We start from the raw sequence: 27894 nt of genomic DNA, 5'->3' as shown, positions 1-27894 counted from the left end.
GGAGTTCATGACTTTACCTTAGAATGTAAGGCATGGAGGCAAGAAATCCAGGGACAGAGCCCTGGGAAACCATTTTCTTCTGAGAACAGGAAGACAAAGAGGAACAAACCCATAAAAAAATCAGTAACAGTTAAAAAAGTAAGAATGTATATGTAATGTTGAAAGTATATAAGAGAGGGTATTCCAAGAGCAATTGGATGGTTTAAAATATGCTTCACAGTGGTCTCACCAAATGCTGATGTGATATAGTTTTTTGTTTGTTAATAGCTATGCTTGTTATCCTTCCTTCCCCCTCCCCACCCCTTCCAAGTCATTACCTCCACTCCCTTCTCTGCTCTCTTTCATGCCTTGGAAGGCTGATCGCTATGGATTGTAAAAGGCAGGTGGGAGACAGGATAGCAGGCAAAGGAGGTCACTTTGTTTCTTGCCCTCACTCCGTGCCTGCTTCAGGACTTAGACCTTCAACAGCTACAGCTATTGATACATCCAGGCAGTTTCCCTTTCATAACTTAAGCACTTGACAAGCCCTAGTAATATTAATTCCTCCCCTTACTCTTTCAGGCCTATGGGTTGTAATGCCATCTCACTGTTATGAGTCTGCAGGTTCCTCAGAATGGCTTGTTGGTTTCGTTGACCCTGTATGTGAATAGAACCTTCATCAGAGTCTAGTCTAATTGTGCCTTCTGATTCCTGCTAGGATCCTGACCAGTACATTGGGTGTATTAGTTATGGTACAGGCTAAGTTATTCTCTGTCATGTTTAAGCCACTCTATCTTGGAGTCTTATTATTTCTCTTTCACGTGCCCAAGACTTATATACTTTTAATTTGTCACTGGTAATATTATTTAGGGTCTCCTCATTTTTCTTTCATACACAGAGAAGAGGAACCTAAAGCTGGAGAGTGAATCTGCCAGTTGTAGCACGTGACTTCCATCTCTAGGCCCAAGATGGGTCTAGTTTGCTTCATTTCCTAGCCGGTAGGAAGGGGAATGGAAACATGGCCATTCTTTTTGAGATGAGCAACCTGGAAGTGGAGCATACTTACTTCTGTTCATATCTCATTAACCATAACTTGGTCACATGGCCTCATCGAGTTAGAAGGAAAAGTGGTAAATGTGTCTCTGGCTAATATTTTTATTATTAAAGAAAGTAAGAGTGGGTATTGAATGACAAACAGTCTTTGCTACAATAGTTCACTCTCAAAGAGGGAGAAAAAGTTTAGACTTAAAAGGGAGGATATTGGCAACTTTCAATAGAAAATTTCAGTAGAGTATGGTGAAATCTAGATTTTAAGGAATTGAGGAGTAATGGGAGGGAGAGATTGCAGAATGAGAGAATGAATATGGTCTCTTTTGAGAAGTACGATATCCAATGAAAGAAGAGATGATTCTGTGATGGTAAGGGAATTAAGGAAAAGATTCTAGGTAGGAGAATCTGAATAGTCTCAGAGAAAGAATAACTTAGAAGGGGAGAAACTGAAAACCAGGCATATAGCATAATTTTAGGAGATATGAGGACACTTCTTACCCCAAAGTGCAGGATAAAGAGGAGAGGTAGGGTTGAAATATAAACATTTTACAGTGGAGAAGAAAGTCAAGAAATAATTTAAGATGTCCTCTTTTTGACATCAAAGGCCAGAGAATCTACGGAGAAAGAAAGTGAGGCATGTATGTAATTTAGAGCAGCCACTGAAGGGAGTATGACATTAAGAAACAGAAAAATTACCAGAGTAGAATTTGAGCCCCAGCTGAAGATAGCTTGGATTTATAGTAAAATCATTGGTATATGTTTTGATTTTCCATAATGAAGCATGGCAGTGCATGTATAGAAGCTAGAAAAATAGATCATGGGATTTACCAAGATTAAGGATTAACAAAATAAGAATAGGAATGGCCAAATTGGTGAGAGTCTAGATTGCTTGTAAAAAATCTAGGTGAAAATAACCACCATGGGGTCTGGTGTGGATTGTTAAGTCAAAGTATATATGCTTAGAGGTGACTAACGTGAGCAGAAAAGGAAGACTTCGAGGGAAGAGCCCTTAGTAAAAATTCTGAAGCCATCAAGAATAATGACAGGGAATAGAACTAAGAAGCAAAAGCTGAAAAAATGGAAGGAAATGGTATGTGCTTCATAAAGGCAGTTCACAGTTTGCTCAAGAATAATTTGATGAAATGTTAAAATGTTGAGAATATAGACAGTATTTTAAGTTTTAAGCTTTATGGAATCTTGAGTGTTGATAAATGCAAACTATATTTTTACCCCACAAATATATAAAGCAGGATGTTTCTTTAAAATTATTTCTATATTTATATGAAAGGTTATACTACTACTTAAGCTGGTTTTATGTTCTTAGTTCTCTGCCCTCTACACCCTTTTGTACATACTTGTTTTCATACCTGTGTCTTCACTGGACTGGGAGGTCCTCCAGGGCAGGTACAGAATGTCTCATTTATCTTTGTCCCACAGTGCCAAGCACAATATTTGCACAATAATATGTAGTAAGTATTAGATAAATTAGTGGCTTGTCCGCTCATACTTTTCAACTCACTCTGAAAAAGAGACTGCTTATATTCCTACTGGGATGTGTTCATATAAATAATATGAAAAGTATGGATTTAGTATTTATTAATGCATGCCATTCTGTAGGCCATGACACATGTGCTAGCAATGAAGGCACGGAGAATCCTTTGATTAGGGCAGCCACACTCCTAGCGGTTCAAAAAGTAGCAGTGGGACCCCCTAACATGTCCTAGTAACTGTCTTAGGCGTGAGATACAGAGATAAATGAGCTGTGACTCATGTCTTTAAGTAACTTATAGCTCAGTGGAGGAAAAGGCAGACATATAAACATCATTTTTAAAAATATAATAAACTTTATTTTAGAGCAGTTTCAAGTTTATTTAAAAATTGGGCAGATCATAAAGAAAGTTCAGTGGACACCGCTCACTCCTCTTGCCCCAATTCTTCCTGTTCTTAACGTCTTGTACTAGTGTAGTACATGTATGACAATTAATGAGCCAATACTGATACATTTTTATTAACTAAAGTCCATAGCTTACACTGGGGTTAACTTTTTGTGTTATACATTCTGTGGGCTTTAACAAATGTATTATGACGTGTTTCCCATTACAGTGGCAGACAGAAGTTTCAATGCCCTAAAACTCCCCTGAGCACCACCTGTTCATTCTTACCCCTTCCCCCCACTCCACATTCTTGTTTTTTTTTTTTTTTTTGGTGTGTGTGTGGTACGCGGGCCTCTCACTGTTGTGGCCTCTCCCGTTGCGGGGCACAGGCTCTGGACGCGCAGGCTCAGCAGCCATGGCTCACGGGCCCAGCCACTCCGTGGCATGTGGGATCCTCCCGGACCAGGGCACGAACCCGTGTCCCCTGCATCAGCAGGCGGACTCTCAACCACTGCGCCACCAGGGAAGCCCTCAGGCAATCATTTATCTTATTATTGTCTCCATAGTTTTTCCTTTTCCAGAATATCATACATTTGGAATTATACAGTACGTAGCCTTTTCAGAGTGGCTTCCTTCAGTTAGCAATATACATTTAAGGTTCCTCCATGCCTTTTCATGGCATGATAGCTCATTTCTTTTTATTGAGGAATAATATTCCATTGTATGGCTATACCACAGTTTATTTATCTATTCAGTTATTGAAGGACATCTTGGTTGCTTGAAAGTTTTAGCAAATATGAGTAAAATTGCTGTAAACATTCATGTACAGGTCTTCATGTGGACATAAATTTTCAACTCATTTGAGTACATACCAAGGAGTGCAATTGCTGGATCATATGGTAAGAGGATATTTAACTCATAAGAAATTGCCAAGCTGTCTTCCACTAAACAGTGTTGCTCCACCAAACATCTTAAAAGGTATTTTGGTAAGTTTTAAGATAGAGTTATCATAGTAGAGGTGTTCAGATAGAGGTATCATGGTTAATAGACATATAAACACAGTTAGAAGAGCATCGAGGTAGAGTAGTCATGAGAAGTGCATTGACAGCTCTGAAAAAAAAAAAGCAGGGAGATCAAGAAAATGTCAGCATCAAAATTTGTAAAATGCATGTCTGAGGCTTGGAAGAAAATTCCAAAGGTAATAGTGGGGAATTCTTTTTAAAAGATGCTGCATCACTAATGCTTTTAAAGGCAGTGAGAACAGTATTGTGAAGAAAAACACAGATTTCAACAACTTCAAATCAGGAAGTAATTCAGAAGAGTTGGACTCTGAAACGTTTTATAAATAACCAGTTAGTTTCATTTATATTTTCTTTTTTACATATGTACAATACTTAATAAAATCTAAGTCAGAAGTCTGATAGCTCTTTTTTTAACATCTTTATTGGAGAATAATTGCTTTACAATGGTGTGTTAGTTTCTGCTGTATAACAAAGTGAATCAGTTATACATATACATATGTTCCCATATCTCTTCCCTCTTGCGTCTCCCTCCCTATCCCACCCTCCCTATCCCACCCCTCTAGGTGGTCACAAAGCACCCAGCTGATCTCCCTGTGCCATGCGGCTGCTTCCCACTAGCCGATAGCTCTTGCAATCAGTATAATTTTAAAATTCTGTATCATTCTGTTATCATTATTTTGCAGCTCTTTTTATTTGTTAGCAATCCATGAAGTAAAGGTTCATCTTACAGACAAATGGAGTCTTAGGTTTATGAAATTAGTATATTTTACTAGGCATGATATGTATATTAATGTTTAATAGATCTCAACCAAACGTCATTGTACTCGTAGAGCTGCCACGGCAATTTCTCAATGCTTTGAACGTAGATCTTTTACCTATAAAAAGGCAACACGGGTTAAATTCTAGTTCCTGTGCTTTGGCTGAATTAGATCAGTGCCACTGGTTATCTCATTCTAATCAGAAGGTCTGGCAGACATATATACATCTTGTCAAATGTATTTGATAACATTTGACTATTTGATAACTCTTTTCAAAACATGTTGTTCATGGAAAAGAGAAACAATGAAATAATAAAGTAAAAACACTGAGATAATATTTCCTAAGAAGAGGACATCTTCAATATGTAGTGTTTAAGTAACATCAATTTCTTATTTTATACCAGGTAATACTTCCGTTTGGGTCTAAATTCAGTAAGTCTTCAAACAGCAGCCCATCTGTTAGGAATACTGAGCCTTATAACTAGTGTTTATAAGATGACTCAAAGTTCATTCATTAAAAAAAAAAAAAAAAGCCAGATTGCAGCTGTCAGCTTCTGAGTCCCCACCTCCTTATCCCCACACTCCATACACTGTCAGATATTTAAAAACTCAAAAAAGTTAAATCCGCTTTCAGGCTGTGTTCCAGTAGATCCAAATATGGTACACAAAAAGACATCCATCCTGTTCACAAGAGTGAGAGGAAGAGAATTAGATAATGCAGTTATGTTTTTAAATGTGTACATAAGAAGCTTTTTTTAGAATATGTTTTTTTTAATTACTTGACATCAGCATGTATAAGTTAAACAGGGTTTGGTTCATAGTATTTTCTTCCTTCCGAACTGTCTTTCCAACAGGGATGATAAGGTGAAATATAAACATCACAGGAGAAGTGAGCTGGTTTCTAAACATTTCACTGATTTTTTTCAGAATAAACAACAGATCATTGTTACCTTTAGTGAGGAAATAGCCCCTCAGGTCATTACCTAATGAAAAGTAGATTTTAAATGTTTTTATATATTTGATAGAGTCCAAATGCTTCAGTAGTGGTTCTGACCATAGATGTTGTTTAAACTTGAGCTTTTTTTGTTAGACTATAAGCCAGTACTCTGAGGGTGCTTTCCAGAATGATACTATGATGCAATATAGTAGATATAAATTGGCCTTCCATTAAAAAAAAAGATAGTTTAATTGACAATTTTGCTTTATAGGGTTTTTGTTTTGTTTTGTTTTTTTAGAGAAGTATCTGAGGTTTTTAATCTATGTGTTTGAATAGTACTACTGATGGGAACGTTTTCTGGAGCTCAGATAATGAACAGTGAGTTTTTCTGAAGGTAGGCATTGTGATTCCTCTCTTCCACAAGAAGCGAGAATTGGGATCTCAGAGGAACAAGCAGCAGCACAGGGTACTGTGAAAATCTGGAACCTGGCACATTTGGAGAATGAAAGTTAACTCCTGAGTCACTGGTGGCTGAGTTTGACGGACCACTCACTTTCCTTGTGTTGCTTTAAATCCTTTTAAATAGCACATAGTGGCCTTTAAATAATACACTACATATATCTTAGTCTGTGCCTATTTAGTATTGCTGCTTCTAAAATTATAGGAAATAGCCAAAGGTAAAGTTTAGGCTTTATCTTAAATCTGCTTATGTTCCCTTTGTTGATATTAAAATCATTGGCAGTATTAGTAAGTGGAATATTCTTCATAAGAGAAATGTGAAAGAATTAGCTAAAACATTTAGATAGAGATTTGCCCCTCTCTTTGTGCTTTTTATTGGAATGCATGGCTAAAAATGGTTTAGGGTATAAGCAAATTTTGATTCTAGATGCTGAGCTCCTAATAGCTTTTAAATTTATACAGTTTTTGTTTAGCTGTCAAAACATTTAATTATATCATACCCAAAGGTGTAAAGCTGTCAAATAAATCCGAGTTTAGGCATAAACATTTGCTAAGTTACATGTGCTACTACACCGTAGTTGCTCCTGGGCAGCTTGTGAACCTGTTTAAGGGGGAGGGGTGTGTCTAGGAACATTAACTCAGCAGGTACAGAACAACATTGGCCCAATGAATTGATGATTACTTGTAAAACAGCAGGTAGTAATTCCCCCAGTCTTTGTAATTCCCCTCTTTGTAAAATAAAGCAGACTAGAGAGTGTGGTGGATTCTTTGGCTCAATTTGCACTGTAAGAAAGCTGTCTTTTTGCAAAAATATGTATTCTTTCTTTCCTTGACTTAACATTATTCTTTTTTTGTTTTCTCTTCAAAAGCACATGTACACCATTTGTACCTTATATCCTTCTCCCCTACTCAGGGGTCTCTTGCTATAGGAATAATGATCCCAGTGGATTTTATAAAGGAAGTATTGACACTGATCAACGATGATTATAAATTTAAAGTTTTCTGTGTAAAACATTTTTTCCAGCTTTATTGAGTATGATTGACAAATAAAAATTGTATATATTTAAGGTGTACATGTGATGGAAAATATTTTTAGAGAAAGAAAAATTTTTAATTTTTTAAAATTATTCTTATCTGGTTATTTCATAAATAACAATTTTTGCTATTTGATGACATTATTTGGAGGTAGATTGTTAGCATTAATACTAATGCAGACTTCACTAATGCCAAATTCACTGAGAGGTAGGGGAGTAAAGTAAATTAGTTCTACTTTGAAGCTTTTATTTTCTTCCCCTTTCAAAATGAATGGGAAGGCCCTTGAATGAAAGCTGCTTTTCATTAGTGCTACCAAATGCCTACTTGAAAGAGTTGAGTTCTAACTGAACACCCACACAAGAGAAAGGGAAAGCTTCCTTTTTCTACTGGAGGACCATCAGCTAAATAGCTCTTGGCTTCTCTTTTCCAATCAGGTGGTTTCACATCAGAGTTAATTACTCCAGTCATTTATTCTAATCACCCTCCTCTTATGGCTAGCTGCATTCTGTCATGGGGTGGCATCGTTTGAAGCCAGTTATGTTTGAAAACCACTGCAGGGTACTTGAGACTCATTAGTGAGGCCTATCCATGCCTGGCTTTGGATTTGCTCCCTGATTAACTCTGGATCTCTCTGCCTTGCTCCCTCCTCCCGCCATCCACCAGCCCCCACTCATCAATGCAGTTGCTCTAAAGAGGAATGTTTCAATTAACTCTTGCCTTGCTGTTTGTCTTTTCACCTACATATTTAAGAAAAATTTAAATGCTTACATTGCTAATAATGTATTTGATAGATTCTGACCTTATAACTGCAGCCTTTGAGTTGAATTTAACTGAAACTGTAGACATTCTATAAAGAAGAGTTATAATTTTGAACAACAAGGGAGGAAAATGGTGGTCTTTCAGAATGAATGCATCTATGTCTCGATCCAATTCTCCTAACCTAATAAAGGTAGTGGTTCCAACTCTGGTTTTATAGTACTCTAGTGTGTCTTACCAGCTTATAGAAAAGGTCACCTGAAAAGCTTTAAAAAAGTCTCAGAACAGTTTGATGTTTGACATTTTTATTATTATAGTAGTTTAATTTAAAAGTGTTTGCCAAGTGGCACATTTAAGAGATACTAAAATCACATAGACAAATAATATTTGTGCTATACTTTTTTTTCTAATTTATTCATTTATTTTTGGCTGCATTGGGTCTTCATTGTTGTGCACGGGCTTTCTCTTGTTGCAGAGCACAGGCTCTAGGCGCATGGGCTTCAGTAGCTATGGCTCGTGGGCTCTAGAGCGCAGGCTCAGTAGTTGTGGCGCATGGGCTTAGTTGCTCCTCAACATGTGGGATCTTCCCGGGCCAGGGCTCGGACCCGTGTTCCCTGCATTAGCAGGTGGATTCTTAACCACTGCGCCACCAGGGAAGTCCCTGTGCTATACTTCTTGAAAAATAGAAGAAAAATGTGTAGTCAGTGCCCTGAGTAGATAGTTTGAGACAGTGTTATTGCATGAAAGTATTTAAAACATTTTCTAAAAATTAACAAAAACATGTATCGAATTTGGTAGTTAATTGAAAGTGTTTATTTAAATAGGAAGTAAGAGAAATTTTTCTCCTTTCTTTTTGCACGGTAGTTTGATTTAAAAAAATCAAATAGTTTATGGGTCAAAACAAAATATGATACACATTAAAATATATGAAATCACATGTTTTAAGTTGCTAATGTTTAGCAGAATGAACTCTTATTGTAAATTCTCAGAGCGAAGTAGTTTAATGGATTGCTTCTTTATTGAGGGTCTTTGGACTTAGCAATTAACAAATATGTTGGTATCCTCTGTCTTGCTCTAAAGGCTGATCTTTTAAATTCGATTTTTAAAATCTCCTAATGAATATACAGTTAAATTAGTGAAAAAGAGGCTTAGAATATAATTTCTTATTTAGCTCTATAAATTTTTTTTTTTTTTTTTTTTTTTTGCGGTACGCGGGCCTCTCACTGGCCTCTCCCGTTGCGGAGCACAGGCTCCGGACGCGCAGGCTCAGCGGCCATGGCTCACGGGCCCAGCCGCTCCACGGCATGTGGGATCTTCCCGGACCGGGGCACGAACCCGTGTCCCCTGCATCGGCAGGCGGACTCTCAACCACTGCGCCACCAGGGAAGCCCTATAAATATTTATTGAGTGTTTACTGTGTGCTCAGTTCCAAGAATGAGATATAATCTCTGCCTTCCAGGAATTCAGCTACTAGTGAGCAAGGTAGAAAAATAAACTATAATACAAGGTGAAAGTGTTAGTTTTGAAAGGCAGGTGTAAAGGTGAAAACCAGTTGAAAGAACAATAAAAGCTGTAAATAAAGCCTTCAGGTTGACATGGCACATCAGATTTAGTGTATACTCAGCAATACTTAATACTAGTGTCACCAAATGGTATATGTGAAACCCATTAAAAATAATTCTTGGTATGAAATGGTTTCATATTTTTAGAAGTTTCATAATGCAGCTTTGGCATATACCATTCTATTTCAGAATTTTTCAAAAAGATGTGTACTGATATGGCTTCAGGAGTCAGATTTGGGTTCTGACATTTACTAGCTGTGTGATATTAGTCTATTAGCATTCTTAGCCTCATTTGTAAAACAATTTTTTAAAATGTAGTGCTTATCTCATAAGATTACTGTGAAGATTAAGGAAAATAATCCAAGTAAGACATTTGGCATAAAACCGGGCACATTATACACAGTCACTAAATGTTAAGTGCCAATGTTATTGTTATTATAGTGTTGTTTAGTTGGCAGTGAATTTCTTCCAGGTTGACCTTCAGATGCATTCTCCTTGCATAATATGTGGTCTTTCTAGAGGCTTTGTCAAGGTTATGGATGACTTTATTGGCATCCATCTTCCTGACATTGTTCAAGAGAAAATAAAATATGGAAGATGATGCTGTAATATCCACTTCACTTTTTCTTCTTTCCATGTAATCAGCCTACCCTAAATTTGATTGTATGGTTAGCAAACTGTAGACAAATCATTTGTAATGGCTAGTAATCACAGAAATTCTTCACATTTTCTAAAACTCTGCCAAATTAGCACAGTATCAACTGGATAAAGTTTCTTTGGTCAATTTCATGCTTCTTATACAATGCTTTAAGATCATAGTCCCTCAGCATAATGCTGAATTGTGCTAAATCACAAGAATTTCTTCTTTTTTTTTTTTTTTTTTTGCGGTATGTGGGCCTCTCACTGTTGTGGCCTCTCCCATTGTGGAGCACAGGCTCCGGACGCGCAGGCTCAATGGCCATGGCTCACGGGCCCAGCTGCTCCGCAGCATGTGGGATCTTCCCGGACCGGGGCACGAACCCGTGTCCCCTGCATTGGCAGACGGACTGTCAACCACTGCACCACCAGGGAAGCCCACAAGAATTTCTTAAATGCCATTCATTCATTCAACAGACATTTATTTAGGGGCCTGCTGGGTTATTGGGTCTGTGATCACAGAATTGGAAGAATATGACACCTGCCCTTTGGGGCTGTCATTACAAAGATCAAACAGACATGGCAGTAACTAATTAAGGAAATAGATTAACTGATGTGTTTATTTATTCATTCAGCAAATATTTTGTGAGTGCCTACTACTTATTAGTCTTTGGGAATATAGCAATGAGAAAGACAGCATAGTGTCTACCCTTTTGCACCATTTTGTTTAGTGAGGGAGATGGATAATAAATAAGAAACTAAACAAATAAATATGTAACTTGTGATAATATATGACAAAAAATATAATACTTGTGGCATGTACCATTAAGGAAAAGCTCAGACTACCATTAAAGCATTCAATATTTTATTCGTTTGTGTGTACATACTTTTTTAATACTAATTTTTATTGAGTTATAATTGACATATGACATTATATTACTTTCAGTTGTGCAACAAAATGATTCAATATTTGCATGTTTGTGAAATGATCACAAGTCTAGTTAACAGCTGTCACCATGCATAGTTATAATTGTTTTTTTTTAACTCCGAAACCGAAAGAAAATGCCTTATGTTGCTTCCTTGGGAAGGTTGGGCAAGGCTTAACCAAGGAAGCTACTCTTGATCTTAGTCTTTCAGAATGAGTAGTAGTTTGCCAGGGAGGAAGCAAGATGACGGAATGGGCGTTACAGAGATACAAAGCAGTGTGAACAAAGATCTTGATGTTATTACAGTACAGTACACACGCTCAACTTAACTCAGGAGGTGGCGTGCAGTATGCGTGTAAAGAGAGCTGTGAGTGACACCTGTCTAAGGAGAAGACTGGAGGCACATTATATGAACAATCCTTAGTGTCTTGTAAGTCAGATGGGCTTTTTCTTTGGGGTACTGGTGACCAAAATGTGGTTGCCAGACCAGGAGCTTCAGTCTTACCTGAGGACTTGTTAAAAAGGCAAGTCTTGGGCTCAGCTCCAGACCTACAGAAACAGAAACTCTGTGGGTGGGAGCCCAGCAATCTGTGTTTTAACAAGTCCTCCAGGAGATCTTAGTGGCTGTTCAAGTTGGATAGCCACTGCTTTAGAGAAAGGAGAACCATTGAAAAGTTTTAAGGAGAGTCGTGAATTGGTCAGGTTTTAGATAGGAATTGAATGGAGGGAGGGGATTTTAGAGAGAAAGAGAACAGTTTGGATAGTGTTACAATAATTGAGCTAAGAAATAATGAAGCATGGAACCAGACATAGTCACAGTGGAAGGAAAAGAAAGAACGAATTTGAAAGATACTTTGGAGGCTTATTTTCTTAGTAGATAATGTTTTGGAGGGAGAGGAAAAAGGAGCAGCCAAGATGACTGCCCCATTTCTGAACTGGCTGAGTGGATGAAGGTCTCCTTCCATAATCAGAAAAGCTAGCAAGAAAGCAAGTTTAAGAGGAAAGATTCTTCATTTTTTTTTTTTTTTTGATGTATTAGGTTTGAGTTACCTGAGGCAGAGTAGAAGAAGTAGTCTAATTTGACATTTTGGACTTGAAGCTCTGGAGGTGGTCATAATAGTCGGTTGAGGTAGCTGAAATCTGGCTCATCTGGTCTGAGTTATATTAGAAACAAGGGCCTGGGACTGAGTTGCAAGGAGAACGAACACTGAAGATGTCGACAGAGGAAAAAGACCTTCCATTAAAAAGTGAGAAGGAGGGCTTCCCTGGTGGCGCAGTGGTTGGGAGTCCGCCTGCCAATGCAGGGGACACGGGTTCGTGCCCCGGTCTGGGAAGATCCCACATGCCGCGGAGCGGCTGGGCCCGTGAGCCATGGCCACTGAGCCTGCACGTCCCGAGCCTGTGCTCCACAACGGGAGAGGCCACAACAGTGAGAGGCCCGCGTACTGCAAAAAAAAAAAAAAAAAGTGAGAAGGAGAATCAGAAATGCAGAAAGAAAATCTGGAGGGACGTTAGCAAGGAAGCTTAAAGAAGATAGAGTTACAAACATAAATGACATAATGCAGAGAGGGGAAGTGATAAGCATCCATAGGATTCAGGCAGATGGAGGTGGTAATCTTAGCAAAAACGTTTTCGGTGTTGTAACTATAATAGAAAGACGAGAGATTAGTTAAGAAGTGAAAATGAGGTAAGGAAGCATAAATAACAAATTTACTTGAATCTCTCAAAAGGTTTAGATTGTTGATCTCATATTGCCTGTGTATTCATAACTACATAAAAATAATTAAACAAGACTGACCCTATTTACTAGTCATTATTACATTGATAATTCCAAAAGAATCAGACCTACGTAGAATTTAGAGAATCATAGACTGTTATTATAGATGTTATGGGATTTCTAAGAGTGGGCAAACAGGCTAGTTTCATGTGCTGCTAAAATGAGGTGATTTTTATGAGGTTTATGAATGCATCCGTGTTGTCTACAGGTATCATGTATCTGACTTTCAGCAAACATTGTGCTTCCTATACTAAATCGTAGTCTGTGGCTATATGTTAGTTCTTAAAGTACATAGCTGATACAGCTGAGTAGATAATATGTAAGAATTCTAACCAAGGACTTTTAAGGATTGAGAGTTTACAGATGATACCATAATTGGTAAAATTAGCCCTTTACCTTTGTTGTTAGAGGACTCATAGTGCCATGTTTTGAATGCTGCCACATTTCTTCAGGTATTTGTAAATGGCTGAAGAATATACATTGCAGAATATGGTGTCTGTTTAACAAGTGAAGATGTTATATTTCTGCCCTCATGTCCTAAGATATAGCCATTCTTCATGGCACTGAGAATTGTAATGACCACTTCAAAACTGCATCAAAGGTCACTTTGTAGTCTGCTGCAGGTGTTTCGTGCTTTGTAAGGTTTATCTTTATTTTCATCAGGAGAAGCTGTATATTTTAAAGTGTTAAATATTGCTAATCCCTGAATTCTATCTTTTATAAAAATACTGTAAAAATCTGAATGCAGATTCAGTATTTGGAACTGAATAAAGCTTTACTGCCCAATGTTTTAACCACTAGTCATGTGTGACTATTGATCACTTGAAATGTGGCTAGTCTGAGTTGAGATGTGCTGTATGTTGTAAGTGTAAAATGTATACCAGATTTCTAAGATTTAATACAAAATAACTTAATATTGATTATATGTTTAAATGATTTTTTGATTATACTATATTAAAATTAATTTTTCCTATTTTAAAAATGTGGCTACTAGAACATTTTAAACTCCATATTTGGCTTGCATTATATTCCTACTGGACATCACTGGTATAAAGTCTGGTGGTTATTTTGTTACCCAGAATTTTTTGGCTTAGACATCTCAGTATTGAACATGAACATATTTTAATATTGAAACAGTATACAAATTTCTGTTATACTTATCAGACTTAGATCCAACAAAGGCTTAGGGTTAATTCAGATCTATAAAAGAAAGTTCAAAATATATATTTTTTAAATATTTAATTTTATTTATTTTTGCCCACGTTGGGTCTTAGTTGCTACGTGTGGGCTTTCTCTAGTTGCAGCGAGCGGGGGCTACTCTTCGTTGCAGTGCGCTGGCTTCTGCTCCTTGCGATGGCTTCTCTTGTCGCGGAGCACGGGCTCTAGGCACACAGGCTCGGTAGTTGTGGCACGCAGGCTCTAGAGCACAGGCTCAGTAGTTGTGGCGCCTGGGCTTAGTTGCTCCGTGGCATGTGGGATCTTCCCGGACCAGGGATCGAACCTGTGTCCCCTGCATTGGCAGGCGGATTCTTATCCACTGTGCCACCAGGCAAGTCCCTAAAGTTCAAAATATTAATGCTAAGTTCAAAACTGAATTAATCTTTTACCATGTAAACTCTTCCTTATCCAGCATGATCCAGGTCCAAACTTGAGATCTGGGTGTCATCCCTCACCTCTCACATTGGTAATCAGTTGGTGGTATAAGTAATAACTTATATCTTAAATCTTTCTGAAATCTGCCCCTCTTCTTCATTCCCACTGCTGCTTTCTTGATTGGGGTTCTCAGTACCTCTCACATAAGCTACTGTAATCATCTTAGAGATGACTTTGCCTCCCTACCCTCTCTCCAAAGGGATATCTGATCTCCTTAGCCCTAGTATCTAGCATAGAACAGAACTTATAGTAAGCACTCAATAAAGGTTTGTTGATTGAATGGATGACAGAGCTGCTGATATTAATCAAAAGTTGCAGAATGAAAAAAGACCTTTAGCCCTACGTAATATACATGTATACAATTGGGCACACAAAGTAAGTGCAGATGTAATTCTCTGGCTGAACTTGTCAGTGCTTTAAAACTGACATTTGTTGTATTGTTCAACAATATGAATGCATATCCAATATTTGCATTCATATTCTTTAGTTCAAGTTTTTCTGTATTGGTTATTCTTGGAAGTGGTGATACAATAAGTGTTCTCTTTTGCCAAGGATTTTGATTTGCCAACGTAAATTTGTGGCAGTCAGTCCAGAGAATCATTGGTGCCATGAAGACAGCTCCTTGTTTTTATCTGGAGTCCCTGTGGGATTAAACTACATCTGGCAATAAGTAGGGATTCTGGTCTGGGCATCTTCAAAGGCAAGAGACTGCTAGTATTTATCAGATCTTTGTGGATAAGCAAATGGGAAGGGATTAAATTTTTTTGGTTTTGTTTTCCTTCTTTTAATAACTGACTATAAAATTAAAACTTCCAGAAGTTCATATGGCAAATTAATACATTTTTGTATGGTTGTTGAAGAGGAAACCTGTTCTTTTTTTCTATACCTAGGCAGATAACTAAGAATTTTAGATTAGAATTTTATTTACTTAAGCATATATATTTTTATAAGTACTTTATCTCAGAGAGCATAACAGCAGTTTACAATGCTCAAAATTAATTTTCTAGGGATACTTTACTAATTCTTTTTAAAGGGTTGAGCATTTAATACCGTGGTTTAAAACATTTTAACATCTATGTGTATTTGGACATCATGATTGGCATTTGGAGGCTTCTCTTGCCATTTATCTATGTGGGAAAGTTTATCCAGAATTTCTTTCTGAGGAGAATCTTGAATCTGTCTTAGGGAAGACCATGCCCCCTTCCAAGTGAAGGTGAGCTTGCCTTCCATAGAGTCTTGTTTGTGTCTTTCCTTTCACATTTTAAAGAGATTTAGTCCTGTGACTCAGTTTAGCTGTTGTTGAAGCATGTGGCTCTACATTTACTGACAAAATAAAATGGCTGCATTCCAGGTACTTGTCATGGAACGTAATCTAGAATTTACCATTCCAAGCCTCACCTAAGAGAAATAATGTTTATGCAGGATTGCCTGAAGAATATGTAGTCTCTTCATTTGTCCATACTCTAAATCTATCCCAGGATTAAGTCAGTCCCTCCGAGAGTCACATACCTGGATTCCATCATATTGCCAAGGGAGGAATTTCTTATCTTAGGAATAGAAATAATGTGTTTTTCTAGGCCATCTGGTTTGTTTTTACATTATAGTCACTTTTGACTCTTGTAAGTGTCCGTGTTTCTTTATGTTGCCTGCTAGAAAGCTTAATGTCAAATACATGGCACACCTCTAACAAGTCTATAGAATTTCATGGCATAATTTTTATGTACTTCTTATCCTTATTTTTGCATTGTCTTACTTCTCTTTTGTTAAATTTATTTTATCTTGATGCATATGCGTCATATCTATCCTTTAATTATAGTTGTTCTCTATCGTTCCTTATTAGATATTTTTTAAAAGCTCCATCTCCCTATGTGTGTTACACTATAACTAGTTTAACATATCTGTATATTGTGAATTCCTAGATTTTAGATTAAGAGTGACCTAAGGTTGAAATGTTAATTAAATGTTTTAATGTTCTGTAGCTCTAAAGAAAATAGTTGGATAAAATGTCAGCATGTAGGACTATTTTAAACATTAGAAAAAAATCATCTCTCTGAAAAGGAGGGTAATTGTGCAAGTTTGCCTAATCCTTTTGATCTTGGCACACAGCAATACAGACTTCAGTTGAGATTAAAACTATGAATTTCAAAGGAAACATGGCCTTCAGTGTGTAAAATATATAACAGCTGGTTGACTACTCCATTTAAAACTACACAATAACAATCGTAGACAGAATGATGCCAAAAGATGCACGAGTGCTTGATGGTTATTATCAAGATATGACACTAACTCACACTTGTCTTTAGTAATAGTATAAATGTAGCAATGAACAGTGTGCTGCTGGCTCCAAACTCTCTCTTCTGCCCAACAGTTCAGGGGCAGTTGAGAAGTACAGACTCCTTCAGTGATTTCTCTATCTGACTTTCAGCCCGTACTTCAGTGTGTTGTTGACTAAATTTCATTTTTTTAAACTGTCAGATAAAATTTTTATTCTTAGCATCCCACAATTTTTTCCTAAATCCTTGATCCTCCTTTTTTTCCCCCTTGACATTCATGAGTTATTGTTCTTAATGTCACAGCTTCACACATAGTTAAACTTTTTTTAAGCCCCCAAAGTTAAACTTTTCTTTGTAAATAATATAAAATTTGTTTAACATTCTTGTTCTATGTTTATATTAAGGTAAATATCTGAATTCAGAAGCATTTTTGTGATGTATTTGTAATCAGTGTGGGAGAACGTTAAGCTCATGTTAGTAGATTATAGTTCATGAACTACTTCAGTATTTTCACTGTTGTGTTTCACCTGAACAAGTAATAATTAAATAGGTTAACTAATGCATTTAAAAAAAAAACAAAACGGGGATTAATGTGGATTTGTCACATCTGGAAAAATCCCATTTGGAAAGCATATTTACATTTTGAATTTGTATCTGTCCAATATGAAAAAAAAGTTGATTTTTCTCTTACCTTTGTTTCTCGAAGAATTTGATATAACAGCAATTTTTCTTTTCTATTTTTTCAGTCTATTTCAAAAAAGGAAATTATAGGTAAATTAAAAATTTGCTGAGGTTACTTGGATTCATCACAAATTCAGAGCCAGCATTTAAGGAGTTAATGTATCTTATTAGGGGGACAGGAAATCTGGCAACTATTGCAGAAACTAGACCTAATGGTGCACACAAACAATTTGTCAGTCTTCTTAAATGTGAATAGCTTTCCGCAAAGTGGCTGCTTTTGCTTTGTTTGAACAGGCTAAACTTTTCCTTTTTGGACTTTAAATCTTAGAAGTGAAATGTGATCCACATATTCAATCAAAATCATTTAATTCAAAGCATATTTTGATTGGAACAAAGTTGACATGGAAAGAAACTCTAGAATAAAAAAGTTGAAAGGACTTTATATCATATATTTAGCAGGAAAATTTGAAACAGTTCTAATTAGGCTGAAAAAAACAGCTTTCTTCAATGTAAATTACAAAGGTCATATATCAATGTTAAGGAAACATTACCCCTAGTGTTTGAAATCCAGCACATGCAAACATAACAGACCAGTTCATTTTAAATCTGTGTGTGTGTGTGTGTGTGTTATAAGAAGGCCTTATTGCATGTTTTTAAAATGAAAAATACTTAAAATTCCAAGTTTATAATGTTGTATATAACATTTTTGCCAATCCAAACATTAACTCCTTTGAAACTTATTACTATCTACACTCAAATGAATTGACTCTTAATTATATGTACAAAAAGTCACAAAACTAATTTTTATACTTTCTTCCATTAAAATATGATTAAATACATCTTATAATTAAATGCATATCAAGTCAAGAGGGTTAGTCAGTGATTTTTCTTATTTGAAGCTTATAGCTATGGCATTTTGTATCTTGGAATTGAACTGGGCCTTCTCAAAGCCTGGGAATGGAAGTAGTAGTATGGGGTGCAGATATGTGTATCTGGGCTTCACAAGCCTATTTCTTTCTGGTTATATAATTATTTCTGTACTTAAAAGTTTGTAAATAATATTTGATTTGTTTGATTTTTTATAAAAATTATTTATCCTATAGATATCAATAGCTTTTATTTGGTCGCTTTTTAAAAATGGCATGGTATGAGACGATTTAGCAAAAGTATAACTAAATATTAGCATCAGTCTGGGAATTACAAGTATGAGAAACACAAATAATACACAATTAAGGTTTCCTGGTCTTGAGGTAAACAATTATCTAATAATTTCTTTTGTTAATTGAAATTAGTTTTCTTGATTTTACGTAGTTTTTACATTAGAGGAAATATGATTTTTTGAAGATAAAAGGAAATTACTAGAGTATTTCTAAAGCATGCGTAGATTACTGAACACATGATTAATGCTTTTTATTTTACAATTTTTATTCTCAAATAGCTTAGAATTTCTTGGAAAAAGCAAACGATTCCTACATGTTATCATATTATTTGACTCCACTATAAGAGGCAACAATAATTTTATATAACATTTTTTATCAATAAATAATTCATTTCCTTAATGGGTTAGTTTCAGGAAGATGTAGATTGCGATCTTTCAATGAGATTTATTGTAAGACACATATTCATATATGTTTTAATTATTTCTGACACAGGGCTACACAAATGAGTTATTTATGAATAATTTACTATTTTCTTTATAATATTAAACCTTTAATTTGTTGATGTTCTGCATGTGGGCCAAACAAATGAAAGTTACTAATAAGTGTTTGTATTTGACATCTGTATACTCTACCTTTTAGCATATCTCAAGTGTTTTAGTCTCTGCTTAATAGATCTCATTAAAAAAACAGATATCAGCCCCAAGACAGTTTGTCAAGACTAATATGAGTCCCCCTGGATTGGATTGACAATTCGTGTGAGGCTTCATATGATTGTCTTTTCATAGTCTTATTTGAACCTTAACAATTGAATGTTAGTCACTGATTGATTTTATAATAACTCAGATGAGTTGAATATTATTGTATTGTGTTGGACATTTTACTGGATTTTCTTTTTTACAAATTTTACTCAGAGCACACACTGGATGTAAATGATGTATCTAGCCTGCTAGGGGAGTACTAACAATTGATTGGTTAGGTTTGATAGCAGCATGGGAAAAATGTTTCTATCCCCTAGCTGCAAACCATATTTAACTCCGGTCCTAATGAGGACTGTCTGTCCTAAAGGCTTTGAAAAATCTCAGATGCTTAGCATTCTACTGGCATGTTTTTATTTTTTTGTGCTGAAAGTGTGCATATAAATAAGTATTTATATAAAGAGTATTTTAAAAAATCTTAACATATGAAAGGGGAATTAAAGAATTTTTAATTTATGTTTTTGAAACTCAAAAACAGAAGTTATAAAATGTATTCCCAGGGTTTTCCATTTTGAATTATTTGTATTTTTTTACCCTCAGTAATTTCCTCCAGCTTCTTCTTACCTCTTCCTTCAAGTCTTTAGTAAGTGCATTTGTTTATTATCATATATGTATATACTTTTGGTTAGGCAATTACCATTCACTGGTATCAAAAGGTTGTTAAAGTCCTGAACTGACTTTGTATTAAATGATTTTTAAACTTTTGGAAATTCCTGTATATCCATGGCAGTTGTTCTTGTGGGTCCCTTTTTAAAGCTCTGATATATTGCAAGAAATGATTGAAGACTGCTGAGATTTTTAGTTTAGTTTTTTAAAACGTAAAGTTTATTCCTTAAAGTAACATGTTTATCAACCTCTGGAAGAGATTTTGCCAATAATTGGGTGAATTACTGGTCAACCCCTTAAGGACTGACCAAATGTGACAGGGTAAGGGGAGGGATGAACCATGGCACTATGGTGACTTCTGCATGCGTGCTTGTGGCATAACGTGTCTGTCATTTCAGCATTTTTGCTATGGTGTCAAGATGTAAAGGTTTAAGCATCTAAATCTAAGCAACTTCACCATTTTGAATGTGCATAAAGAAGTAATCAACATTAGGAAGACTCACAATTCTTTGTTTGATGACACATAAAATAAAATTGCCCTGGTTTTTAGAGCTTTAATATTGAGAAAATTCATTTGTACTTTGTCATTTGCTGAGCCTTCTGGAATTTTCTGGTCTCAAATCACAAGACCACGGACACTCAGGAGACTCCTGACTGTTTTATCTTATTAAACAATTTTGAAATCATTAATTTTTAATTAGCTTAGATGCAGGGTTTCTTTTTATCATTTCAATAGTGTGTGTATATGAACTAAACGTTTTTTATTTGAACTATTGGCAAGAGTATTATTTACATAAATAAGTGTAGGTTCTTCCTTAGAGTATATACTGTGAGTTTGCTTCATATAGTCACACATTTTTGTAGACTCAGAGATATTACATGCTAATCTATTATAGTAGAGCTTTTCAGCTGTTTATTAACTCAGATTTTGAACAACTAAAAAGGACGTAAGCTCAAAGATATGTATAGGTCCTTCCCTGATTGAAAGTTCTAATTAAGTGAATTGGAGAAAATTAACTGAAATTAGCTGTCAGAAAGTCACATTTAAATGAGTGATGAGCTAGTCTGGCAGTAAACATTTAAATGATATAAATTGCCATTTAAGTGTATGGTTTAATGTTTGTCATGCATTAATGTGACATGAGACTGCAGTGACAATCAAGCAGCTTGCTCTAATTTGAACATATTTAGGGCTTTTGTGTAGAGTGCGCTGCTCACAAATTAAGACAATTGCTGTTTTTATGTGTCTCTTTAAACATGTCCTCCAGCCCCACCCCCTCACCCCATCACTACCCAAGACCTAAGTTAATGAAACAAACATATCATGTTTTGTGTGCAACTTGCATTAATAGTTCCTGGATTTTCAGATTAATTTTAAATCCATGTGCTTAAAATAGGACTTTCCTGAAAGTTATTACAAGCCCTTCTCTTCTTATTTCAAATAAAATATGAAGCAGTTTTGTGCTCTCTTAGCTGTTTACTAAATTTATAAATATAATGAGTTTTATAAGAGATGTTTTAAACAGTGACTTTTACAATTGAAACTAAATAAGTATTTTTTAGGCATATTTCAATTCAGGTATACTTTAGAATATGAGAATTGCCTAGAGTTTTATTTACAGAATTATTTTTTATACTTTATGATACATGATATATTATGAAGCCATGTTAAATATAAGTTAAAGGAAATATATTGTTTGAATTTAGCCATAAACAATTTTCTTATTCATAGGCAGTTTTTGTTTGTTTGTTTCTGTTTTGCGGTACGCGGGACTCTCACTGTTGTGGCCTCTCCCATTGCGGAGCACAGGCTCTGGACGCGCAGGCTCAGCGGCCATGGCTCACGGGCCCAGCCGCTCCGCGACATGTGGGATCTTCCCGGACTGGGCCATGAACCCGTGTCCCCTGCATTGGCAGGCAGACTCTCAACCACTGCGCCACCAGGGAAGCCCATAAGCAGTTGTTTTAATAAAGCACATATCTACAAAAGTGTACACCTATGAACTAATAGGAACGTCTTTTGTCACGAGATGATTTATATCTCTTTGGTTGCTTGCTATAGAAGTTAGTCAATTTTGTTTTAAAACCAACAGATTTCTTTTTATAATATTGAAAACGTAGCAGCAAGCCACACCAAAAATACATCACAGTCATACACTTATGACTCTAAAAATAAGAATTTCAGTGAGATACATTACCTGATACGACTTGGTATGCTTCAAATTAAGCTTCACAGTTTGAGTTTGTGATTTGAATAACATTATTTATTGATAGACTAGTCCATAATGCTAAGCTTTTATGTTGGAATAATTTTTAACAACATTAAACAAGTATGAATACTTTTCTAAAAATAAGCAGTCTCTGCTCATTAAAACTCTTTAGGATTTTTAAAGTTATTAAGTTCAGGAAACATTTATTGGTACCTATTGTGTTTTAGGTACAGTGCTTGGAACTGGAAATGTCATGATGAATTGGAAGTGGATCTTGAACCCAGCATTTCTGTTGAAAACTTGATTATGTTCATTCATTATTTATTGGACACTTATATTAATAGCATCATATATTTGGTCTGATTTGATACTAGTACATAGAATAATAATTCAGTAATTATAAGTATCCCTCCCAAGATCTAATTTGTTGGCATAAAAACTCAGTTGAAATAACTAAATAATTTGGTTACAGTTGTTACAGTAGACAATAAAATGTTTTAATTCTAGAAAAATTATAAATATTTCAAGTGAATAGTCAATGTTTAATATTCTCACATTTGCTATCCCAAAGTAACCTTTACATTGTATGACCTCCTTTCTTTGAAACGTTAAGTTGAGTACCTGTCAGGCCCTGAGTTACAAACGTGACCAAGATAGTCCTGGTCCTCACATGCTTACAGTACAAGTAGACTAATACTGAAATCTAAGCAATTGATTGTAATTCAGTGTGACAAGTGCTGCAAAGTCTCTATAAAAATGGAGGACAAATTCTGGTGGAAAATAGGACATCAGAATAAGTCTGTTCACAGTCAATTTAGAGGTAAACTTTACTGCTTGTTCTAAATTTCTCTCTATATTTTAAAAATAGAATTCAGCATAATAATAAGATCTACACCTTTTTTTCAGGCTCTGGAGAGTGAATTTGTTTCCTGCCAGCTTCACCAATGGATTGATCTCATTTTTGGCTATAAACAGCAAGGGCCAGAGGCTGTTCGAGCCCTCAATGTGTTCTATTACCTGACCTATGAAGGAGCTGTCAATCTGAATTCAATAACTGATCCTGTATTGAGAGAGGTAAGTTATCTGACTGGGTCTAACAGGTATCTGTAGACCAGAAGCTATTAGATCTCATCTTCCCCATGCTTTCATTTTACTGATAATGAAACTGAAACCAGATGGGTAAAGTGCCCTTAAGCAGGATGGATAACCTTTAAGTTAGTGACCTAGCTGGGACTTGAACCTAGAACTTCCCTCCAACAAAATGTTTGACTCAATATAAAATGAGAGCTTTTTCAATTTGAACCCATTAAGGGATCAATAATCATATTTCTAATTTTTATAACTTTGAATAACTCACTAATTTAAAGAAGTAGGAAAATAATAATTCATTAAAGAAATAATATTATAAGCATAAATCTATTTAAATGTGATAAAACACATATTTATATATGATACATAAGTACATGTATAACCATATAGAAGTTAATAGTAAGAATGAAGTCTGTAACTTTCCTACATCATCAAACTTGGTGTTGGATGTTACTGAGACTTGTTTTATCTTTGTCATTGATTTTCTTAAGTAAAACACTCAAAACATGGTTTTGACAAATACAATATTCACCAAAAACTGCATGTAGCCTTGCTTTTTTTTTTAAAGCATTTTAATTTAATTATACATCCTCCAGCTAACATACATCATATACAAAGATGTTTGTATGTTCATGGAATTGAACAGACCACACCTACACATCTGTACTATTTTAGAAGAGAACTTTATTAAAGAAACCAGGGAGTTTTGATTCATAGGGAAAGTTGTATATCACTGCAAAGGGAACATCGTTTGCAGTAAGTAAGATTTGTCGTTTTTCACTGTCACTTGATGTATTTCTTTATAATTCTACTTATGACCTGATCACGTTGACAGTATATGAAAGTACATATTTAAATATATTTGCTAACATCTATTATCACCTGGTTTATGTGCTAGATAAAGAAGGTTAATACACAAACAAAAGCACTATGCACTCGATGCACATTTATCTTAAATTGCACAGGTTTTGAATTGCTGTGTTTCAGTTTATTTTAGAACTGGATCAGGTGAACTGTAAAAGACTCTTCCAGTTTTTCAGTTCTTTCAAAGTGTTCCTTTCAGGGGGCATTTTATTTTATTAGAGCAAAAACTGACTGTATGACACAAAATATGCATAAGTTCCATGTATGAAATTGAGGTTGGAGCAAACATGCAAATGGTGTTACATAATTTCATTGTTAGAATAAAATTGAATAGGCCCATTTACTTTCATTTTTATTGTTTTAACAATATTTGAACAGTGGTTCTATTAATGTCCATAATTACTTTTCAGATATACCACCTGGTTCTGTTTTTTTGGGTTCCCTTGTAGTAATTATCCCTATCTCTACTTAGCTATTATATGCATGGAATCAATATAGATTTGATTTTGTCATGTCCTGTTTTGCTTAACATACCAGCATATATTATTTTATGTTGCTATAAAATCTGTGTAGTTTTAATTTTGAAATTCCATAGTATTCTGTAGAGTTGCTATGAAAATGTACTTAATACCATTTCTCCCAATGTGAGATCCTATTTTTTTTTAAGACTTGTCTATTGGTGTGTCCAAGTCGATACAGTGATACTTTTCCCGTCATTAAAGTTTGTGCAACATGTGGTTGATAAAGGATGGCTCTCTGTATCTGTGTGATGCTGCTAGTTAAAAAGTGAAGCATTCCATCAGCTGGATGTTTCCTCTATAGATCAGTCAGTATAACTGGCTCTTTGTTTTTACTCTGGATTGACCCACCCTGCTTCTCACACACATCAACGATTTACCAAAGCAGTTTACCATATACTGTTTACAGTACAAGCTAAAAGAGCACTGTCCAATAGAACTTTCTGTAGTAATAGAAATGTTCATTGTATCTGCACTGCCCAATACAGTAGCCAGTAGTCACAGGTGGCCATTGTGCATTTGAAATGTGGCTAGTGTGACTGAGGAACTGAATGTTTAATTTTAGTTAATTTAGACAGCCACATATGGCTAGTGGATACCACATTGGACAGGGGAAACTAGAAGACTGTTGTGTATCTTTGGTTACCAAATTTTCAAAATCCAGATTCTGGGCAGGTGGTCAGACAATGGGACAATAAATGTTTGTTAAATTAACTTGGTAGAATATTTGAAATTGGGCATAGTCCACTTAGACATTAGATATGTAGTTGACAGACATGTGTAAACCAAATTATATTTTTTCTTTCACTTAAAGTAACATGTTATGACTTCAAATATTGGTTTTCATTGTGGTAAATAAATGTACAATTTACGACGTTAACCTCTTTTGAGGTATAATTCAGTGGCATGAAGTACATCCACATTGTTATGCAGCCATCACTACCATCCCTCTCCAGAATATTCGTCTTTCCCAAACTGAAGCTCTGTATGCATCACACAGTAACTCCTCATTCCTCCCTGCTCTCAGGCCTTGACAGCCACCATTCTACTGTCTCTAGGAATTTGACTCTTCTAGGTGCCTCAGATAAGTGTAATTATACAATATTTGTCCTTCTGTATCTGGCTTATTTTATTAAGGTTCATCCGTGTTGCAGCATGGGTCAGAGTTTCCTTCCTTTTTAAGGCTGATTAATATTTCATCGTATGTATATACCGCATTTTGTTTATCCATTCATCTGTCAATGGATGTTTTGGGTTGTTTCCACTTTTTAGCTATTGTGAACAATACTGCTATGAACATGGGTATATTAATACCTGTTTAAGGCCCTGCTTTCAAGTCTTTGGGGTATATACTCAGAAGTAGAATGGATGGATTATATGGTAATTCTCTGTTTAACTTTTTGAGGAACTGCCATGCCAACTAAGTTTTCAGTATTTATTTTTCATGATCAGCATTTGCTAAAGACTATTTAAAACTTTTGCTGTAAGTTTCTTTTCTTCCCCACATCTTCAAGTGGTTAATAATTAGCAAATTAAATTTTAACTGGAGAGCTTTCCAACTCATTGCACCCTAATTTTTTTTTTTTTTTGACTGCACTGGGTCCTCCTTGCTGCACGTGGGCTTTCTCTAGTTGCGGCGAGCGGGGGCTACTCTTCATTGCGGTTGCACGGGCTTCTCATTGCAGTGGCTTTTCTTGTTGCAGAGCACAGGCTCTAGGCATGCAGGCTTCAGTAGTTGAGGCTCATGGGCTCAGTAGTTGTGGCTCGCAGGCTCTAGATCACAGGCTCAGTTGTGGCACATGGGCTTAGTTGTCCCGCAGCATGTGGGATCTTCCCGGACCAGGGATTGAACCTGTGTCCCCTACATTGGCAGGCGGATTCTTAACCACTGCGCCACCAGGGAAGTCCCACCCCCTAATTTATTTTTATATTATATGTTATATAAACATGTATTATATATTAGATTCAGCATTCACTCAAATAACATGGCCTATGGTGTGTACTCAATATTCTTGAAAGACTATATCAGTTCATTACTTAGCATTATTTATATAAGTATACATATTTGCTTTCTGAATGCTATTGAAACAAATATGATCTTTTATCATAGCCATTCCTTATTATAGTGCTGAATTTTGTGACACAATGCAGTGTGATACAGTAGAATAAACAAACAAACAAATGTGGATTTGATTCCTGGCTCCAGTGCCAACTAGTGGTGTGACTTAGCTCTTCCTGAGACTCTGTATATGGAATTGCTATGATAACGCCCACCTCATGGAGAATTAACTGTTGTGTAATACATGAAAAGGCCTGCCATGGTACCTATCCCATCATAAGTACTCAGCAAGTGTTAGTTCCTTCCCTTATGTTGTTCCCTGTTAAACCCATGGGTTAGAAAACACAACTATAAAAAAGAATATGAATTACCGGTTGCATCATAGAAAGAATCATAAAGTGTTAACACTAGTGAAGTTATTAGAATTGTTTCTTAGAAGATTCATACAGAATTCATTGTAAAGTGAGGCAAGTAGAAAACAGAAAACAAGACTAGGTCATTAATTTTTTTCGACAACCTTTTACTAAACCTAAATTATGTAATAAGGTTAAAGAGTTGAAAGGCAAGTCCCTGCCCTCATCAGCTGGAGTTCATTGTCTAGTGTGGAAATATGGATAAGTAAACAGTTATAATACTGTGATAAATTCAGTGTAGAGATAAATACACTGCATGCATGCACAAGCGTGAAGAATAGGCACTAAACCTAGACTTCCAGAATCCAGCCATGATTTTTGGGAAATGAGAGGCTGGAGCTGTAGATTGAAGGGTGAATAAGAACATTGGATAGAGTTGTGAGCAAAGGATAGCTACACAGAAGAAACTCTATGAGCCTCCTGCACAGTGTGTGAAAGAGATCATGGCTGGAGATTATGCTGGTGGAGTGAGCCAAAAGTGATAAGGGGAAAGAGATAGACAGGAGCCAGAAAAAGTAATTTTAATGCCATGAAAAGTAATTTTAACTGCATTATAAGACAGTGGATTGAAGGTTGGAGGTTGGTGACATAGCCACATGTGTGTTTTAGAATCTGTCTGAAAGAAGGCTGAACAAATAAGAACTGAAAAGTCCTCATTGGATTATTCTAAGAGTCATTAGAGAAGGAAGCTTAGATGGTAGAGGACTGTGCTGTGAATGGGAGGTGAACAAGCAAACACAGTGAGGAAAGGAAATAACGGAAGGGAAGACTTCTCACTGCTTTATTAAGATATAGTTCACATATGATACCATTCACCCACTTGAAGTATACAGTACAGTAGT

At 35.9% G+C, this 27894-nt stretch overlaps 1 protein-coding gene across 3 annotated transcripts in view; it reads left to right on the top strand.

Annotated features, from left to right (window-relative positions):
• Positions 1-27894, top strand: part of LRBA (LPS responsive beige-like anchor protein) — an 808478-nt gene that overhangs the window by 712317 nt on the left and 68267 nt on the right. For all 3 annotated transcript variants that reach the window (XM_081242275.1, XM_081242274.1, XM_081242273.1), the window contains exon 48: positions 23016-23183. In XM_081242275.1, the coding sequence (XP_081098401.1) occupies positions 23016-23183 (168 nt within the window). The remainder of the gene's footprint in view (positions 1-23015; positions 23184-27894) is intronic.

The sequence above is a fragment of the Mesoplodon bidens genome (assembly GCF_964165515.1).
Source record: "Mesoplodon bidens genome assembly, chromosome: 1".
Classification (NCBI taxonomy): Eukaryota; Metazoa; Chordata; class Mammalia; order Artiodactyla; family Ziphiidae; genus Mesoplodon; species Mesoplodon bidens.
Note: the sequence above shows the minus strand (reverse complement) of the source record. Positions and strands in the feature narration are given on the sequence as shown.